The sequence below is a fragment of the Triticum aestivum genome, chromosome 1A, assembly GCF_018294505.1.
Source record: "Triticum aestivum cultivar Chinese Spring chromosome 1A, IWGSC CS RefSeq v2.1, whole genome shotgun sequence".
Classification (NCBI taxonomy): Eukaryota; Viridiplantae; Streptophyta; class Magnoliopsida; order Poales; family Poaceae; genus Triticum; species Triticum aestivum.
This window is the reverse complement of record NC_057794.1, coordinates 161,534,084-161,540,501: the sequence shown is the minus strand read 5'-3', so window position 1 is coordinate 161,540,501 and position 6,418 is coordinate 161,534,084. Positions and strand designations below refer to the sequence as shown.

General features: G+C 43.5%; 1 protein-coding gene across 3 annotated transcripts in view; it reads right to left on the bottom strand.

Annotated features, from left to right (window-relative positions):
- Positions 1–4,637, bottom strand: part of LOC123042128 (transcription factor bHLH68) — an 11,566-nt gene extending 6,929 nt beyond the window's left edge. The window contains exons 1-5 of one of the 3 annotated variants that reach the window (XR_006418713.1): positions 4,074–4,636; positions 3,376–3,748; positions 2,584–2,661; positions 2,292–2,357; positions 2,024–2,089 (exon numbers count right to left, since the gene is read on the bottom strand). Coding sequence is in view for 2 of the 3 variants with exons in the window: in XM_044464650.1 (XP_044320585.1) it covers positions 2,024–2,089; positions 2,292–2,357; positions 2,584–2,661; positions 3,376–3,748; positions 4,074–4,366 (876 nt within the window). In the remaining variant the exon portion in view is untranslated. Of the gene's footprint in view, positions 1–2,023; positions 2,090–2,291; positions 2,358–2,583; positions 2,662–3,375; positions 3,749–4,073 lie in introns of all 3 variants that reach the window. The other 2 variants (XM_044464658.1, XM_044464650.1) reach the window with 2 other exon arrangements.
- Positions 4,638–6,418: the final 1,781 nt, after the last annotated feature.

Here is a 6,418-nt window from a genome sequence, read left to right as displayed (position 1 = left end):
CACGCAAACTCCTTTTTATCGGAGCGGGGATGTACCGGCATAACATCCACCGTTCAGCTGCTTTGTGATTGAGTTTAAGTGGGACCTATTCATATGTATACCTATGTATTGTGGCAGGTAATCATTTGTATATGGTCAAATCAATGTCACATCAATAGGCCCCATGGCAGGAAAGACAGTTGCAGTGGGCTGTACGCATGCATGCAGCATCTCTCCTCTCTCTCTCTCATATTTATTTTTGTTTACATTTTTAGATGGCCAATATTTTTTACAGTAATGTTCTATTATACAAAAATTTCATATATTCAAATTGCTGAACATAAGATCTTTAGAATAAGACCAATCTTGAATATATTTAAACTAGTTTAATTTTTACTATTTCAATCATATCAAAATACTAATTTCACTCATTTCAAATTACATTTTTTGAAAAATGAAATCAGTTACTGAAATGATTGAAACCACTTTTCATAATATAGTTTTCTTTGTGAGTTTCATATTTCAGCTTCTGAAACTGTGTCTTCAATGGGGTGACTGTAATGTGTTTTTCTGAAACTAGTGAAATCTATCTTTTGTAATGAGTGTAATTAGTTTTTTGAAACAAGTGAAATATTGTATTTCAATTGAGCGACTGTAATGTATTTTTTGAAATGAGTGAAATAAGTTATTTGAAAAAAGTGAAATATATCTTTTTGGTGTCAAAAGACTATTTCAAAGTTTGAAACAGATATCTCTGCCGAGTGAAATGCATTTCAATACTTTTTTCGTAAATATGAAGTGAAATTAGTTTTTGAGATATATTTTGTAATGAGTGAAATCAGTTTTCCAAATCAGTCAATTATGATTTTTCAAAATTTTGTAATACATATTTTGGAACTAGTGAAATTATATTATTTGAAATGAGTGAAACAATTTGGAAATATTAGTTTTTTTGAAACAAGTAAAGTTTATTGTTGAAACAAGTGAAATCTAACGACTTTTTTAATGTTTGAAATAGATATCTCTGCTGAGTGAAATGCATTTCAATACTTTTTTGGTAAACAAAGTGAAATTAGTTTTTAAGATAAATTTTGCAATGAGTGAAATCAGTTTTCCAAATCAGTGAAACGTGATTTTTCAAATTTGTTAAATACTTATTTTGGAACTAGTGAAATTATATTCTTTGAAATGAGTGAAACAATTTGGAAATATTTTTTTTAAACAAGTAAAGTTTATTGTTGAAACAAGTGAAATCTAGTTTTTCAATTGAGTGACTGTAATATTGTTTCTGAAATAAGTTCCTTGAAACGAGCGAAATATAGCTTTAAAATCTAATGTTTTATGAAAATGATTTCAAAGATAATTGAAATATATAAAACAAAATATATTTCAAATATATGCTAAATTGATCTTGTTTTCAAGGTCTTGTCACCACGAATTCAAATATACAAAAAGTTTCAATATTAGACATTTGGTTCAAAAGATATGAATCATTAAAAATATGAGGATGAAAATAAAATGCATGTCATATGTATGGCCTGAGAGAATGCAGGCATGCATGCACAGTTCTCTCTACCCAACTCTTTTTCTTCTGTAAAAAGCTGACTTCATCTGACAGTACATGTATTACTATGTGTATTCTATATCCGGAAATAGAATATAAAAGCTGCACGAATCTTGACAAAAACGACCAACGGCGGATGCGGCTCCGGTACATCCCGCCTCCGGTAAAATTACTTAGTCGCCCCCCCCACCCCCCGCCCCATTCTCTTTTTGTTTCCTGCGCGCCCTCGGTGTGCTTCTACCGTCGCCTGCGTGTGCACTGTTGGATGCATGCAGTGGTGGGCTCAACTCTCCAGCCACAGCAGGCGTTGGAAAATGTTACTTGCGCTTTTTAGAGATACTGCTCATGCTATAACTGACATGTGGGCCATAGCCCATATGTCCTCTATTCACCCATACTCTTCTGATCAAGGTACCATGAGAGAGAGAGAGAGAGAGAGAGAGAGAGAGAGAGAGAGAGAGAGAGAGAGAGAGATTGGACCTCAATTTGACCCAGGAGGAATCTGACATAGCCAATGGTCTCTTGCAGTACAGACGCCGTGTCAGTCTGTAAAAGGGAGCACGTGTGTCAGAGATAAGCTTTGGTTGGACACAACCCCTCAAGTGAACTGAAACAGGCAAAAGAAAGAAAACTATAGACACGTGTAACAGCACACATGAGCTAGCTTGTAGTACACATTTAGATCTAGCTCCCCACTACTGCTGCAACGCAAGAATCGTCAAATAACTAATCACGTCCCGGTTATCACCTTGCCAAATGGGGAAACTATTTGGTGAAGTGCAGTTATTCTGTCCCCTAGCCTCTCCTTCCTCACCTGGAAAATGGTCACAATGAATAAACAAATGCTTGTAAACTGGATGGTAGTGGAATGAAATGTCAATTGTGAGAGTCATTATCGTGTGGTCTTGCCGCACGAACTTCTATATAGTCAAGTGCCCTTTATGTGCGCGCGCGCGCGCGAGAGAGAGAGAGAGAGAGAGAGAGAGAGAGTAATGGGCTAGAGTTATGCATGGAAAGCAGGGATTTGACGAGGAGGAAACCTTTAGAGTAGATTGTGCTGAGGACGAGGCCTGAACCCTAGCCTTCTTGAGAGCTGAACCTGTGGCGGTGCTGTTGCACTAGAGAAAGACAAACAAACCAAAGCGTGAATAATCATGACCCCATTTTTATCTTGTCCCAACAAGAACCCTCCTCTCCATTGGTAAAGTGAACGCCCAACGATTCTACCCGGCCCTCCACAGTGAGTACAGCTGAACAATTATACTATAGCATAATATAAAAGAATTCAGGGTGAGGAAATGAGCAAAACATCCAGTAGCTAGCTCTGCCAATGATTTTGCAATGTCCTACACTCTTACCAAGAGATCCTGAAACATCAAGCTATGGAGACATCAATTAACTAGTAGACAAAAGAGGATTTCCAAAGGAATATCAGAGCATGTGGAGTATGTTTTCAGAAAAGAACAATATCTAGGGGATGACTGAGTGCACCATGCGTTGTCTAGAGATTGCATCGACAACCATAAAAACCTGAACTTAGAGGATTATTACTGATAACATGATCATACATATAGAGCTTTCCACTTTAGAAAACAACATCAGCTTTTTCATGAAGGAGATGAAACGCACTTGCAAGAGCCAACTAAATACTCATAGAGGAACAAACCAAGGTATACATGAACTAAGCCGCGAAGCACGCTAAACTAAATAAAGCCAGCCATATAGAAAACCAAAAGAGCAAAAAACCCTACTATTCCTTCCCGGTGACCTATATTACTGAGCAAATGAGCAAATTAACTAGTAGTAACATCTAATCTAATATCGTTATTCACCTCGGATGAGTTGTCGGAGTGGTGGTGGCACCTCAGCTCCGGAGGGGGCGGCGCCACGCTGTTTGAGAAGTCGAGCATGTTGCTGCCCAGGCTTGTGGTGACGCATGACCTAGGAGAGGAGGCCAGAAGCATCTGGCTCAGCTGGGACTTGGCCTGGATCTCATGTCCGTCACCAGCAAGATGGCTCCCATAGAAGTTGTAAGAAGCAGCGCCTCCGGCGACGGACTGAGGCATGGGGCCGTCCTCCTTGGTACCAACCATGCATGCACTTACAGCAGCCTGATGAGCCCCCCAATTCTCTAGTCCCTTTGACAGGAGAGCCGTGGTGGCGTTGTATCCCCCTCTCTCTTGATCTCCAACCAATCCCCCACTGCTGTATATGATGCCGTTTGCACAAGGAACACACAGATATACACAAATACATCAGTCCATGGAGATAAAAACAACTGCAAGTTAGTGAAATGAACATGCAACATATGATTAATTAGCATATAGGAGCTGCTTCTGATCTACTAAAGGACGAAGTGGATTAATCACTTTACTCCCTCCCCTAGAGCTGCATATAGTCACGTATGTAATAAATTTTACAAGCATATTTTCTTCTTATCTGAATTACTAGCATGTAGAGAGAGAGAGAGAGAGAGAGAGAGAGAGAGAGAGAGAGAGAGAGAGAGAGAGAGAGAGAGAGAGATGTTTACAGTATCATCTGGCTCCATGACTCTGGCATGTGGCTCTCCTGGGTGCCGGTGCTGCCGTCATGCAAGCTTAGAAGAGAGGTGCCGCCGTTGATATGACCCAGGCCTGATGGGCTGTGAGGAAACTGCTGGGAGAAAAGCATGGAGGGAGAAGACAAGGAGGGCAGCTTGGGAGACGCCTCTTGTTCCTCGTGGCATGGCTTCAAGCTACTCATGATACTACTGGTACCACCATCCCCAGTGCCACTCCAGATCATCTGTTGCACTAGGGAGCTCTGGAATTCTCCTCGATTCATCACTCGCCTCTGGTGAGAGAAAGAGGAGATAGAGAGGGGGAGATGCGTTGCCGGCTTCCCGCTGAAAGGAATGCTCTCGCCCCTCCGGCCCTTGCACCCGGTGTGCGGAAATCTCAGCTCAATCTTCAAGGGGCCAGTGGCTTAATTTTCTTTGAGCAATGGGGTATATGATGTTCTTGGGAGAGAGGGGGAGGGTGTGGGGGAGAGAAGAAGAGAAGAAAAAGCATAGGGCTTGTTTGGAGGGGAATCTGCGCTTTGTTTTGTTTTCCCCTTCCTTTTGCTTCACTCCTTTATCTATGAACGAACTTTCCGTTGCTTTCCTCCCCCCTTTCCCTCTCCTCTTTCATTCTGTCGTTACACAAACGAGAAAAATATATCCTTTATTTCCTTCTCCCTGCCGCTTTTGCTTTCGGAAAGGAGCGGTTTAAAAGAGGAGACAGACGGTGCCTGTTAATCAATCTCTCTTAGCTTGTGCTATTACTACTACACGAGTAGTACCTTTCAAACAACCAATTAAGTAGCGAGCTGATAATTAGTACTGTACTGGCGACGAAGACAACCAGCGCTGATGAGTTACATCTGTATAGATAGATTGATGATGATCATGTGTAGGTGCGTTGCCTGCAGAACACGCACATACACAGCAGCGGGGGCAGTACACGCGCGCATGCAGGCACGCACGCCGCACCTAAAGTGAGAGCATGCATGCAGAGCGAGAAAGGATATCCTTCGTTGCTTAATACGGAGTATATTCGTCCTTTGATGTGGAGAACCGCGAAAGCACACGGTTTGCTTGCTTGGATTACCAAGGGAAGGAAATACGAGTGCGCTACAAACAGTGGAATGCTTTTGTAGCCCTCAATAGGAATGTAGGTAGCTCATATATTACGTGTCGGCTAAGGAAAAATAAAATAAACCGCCAAATATTGATGCTGTGCTTCCTCGATTAGCCCATAACAAGTGTTTAGGGGAAAGCAAGTCTTGTTTATTTTAACGGGAAGTGTGCTCCCTCAAAAGCTCAAAACTTATTAGAGGAATCGAGTATTTAAATTTCCAACCAACCACCAATCATCAAATCCAGCCTTTTTAGTCTTCAAAGTTTTCTTAATACATGTTTATGCTTTGTAAACTTGATCCCTGCATTTTACCTGCAAAAGAGTAAACTCATCCTACTTTTTTTGGAAAAGGAGGATGACCTCTGGCCTCTGCATCTCGAAGATACATGCGGCCATTTTATTGATTATTCTCGAGGACCTTACAAAGCAGAACGATAATATTCCTGAATCCGCCATCTTGGCAACATCTGCCGCTACTTCTATCCAAATGATGAAGGGGTGCAAGCTAGGCCACATACGCAGACCTCTCACCTAAGCCTAACATCTAAAGCCGAAGGCCCGGACCGAGCCATCTGCCGGGTCCGGGGCTCAAACCGGTGCGAAGCACTCACATGTGTCGTCGTCGTCATCTTCCACTGGCCCATCTTCAGAGCAGATTGAGGTAACAACCTTGGCAGGTCCTCCGCCATCGACGCCATCACGACGACCTCCACCTACGCGAGCCTTGGCAGGTCCTCCGCCATTGACGCCACCACAACGCCAGTCCCCGACCTCCACCTTCGTATGCGAGTCCATCTCCAAGCAACAGACGTAAATCCATGCTAGGATAGGGCCGCACCACCGTCGTTGCCCACCACCCACAAGCGTGACCCAACCCCAAGGTTTCCAAAGTGGCGCCTTCAAGAAGGGAACGGTGCCGTGAGCTCCGCCGCCGCCCAACAAAGTTAGGGCTTTTGCCCGGGAGACATAGGGGAAGGTGAAGTGAGGAGATCAGTCCATACCGACGCCTCCAAAGAGGGGAATGGCGCCCTCAGGCGTCGCCGTCGGCGCGGCCGGTCATGGCTGGCCAGGGATTTCACCCGAACTAGATCCCCGCCACCAGCAGCGCCTCCTGTACATAACCAGCAACCAAGAGGAAGCGCGGCCCGACCAGGCTACCCCGCACGCCGAACAGGGGAGGAGGGGAGGCGGCAGATCACACGTACCGACCGCGAAC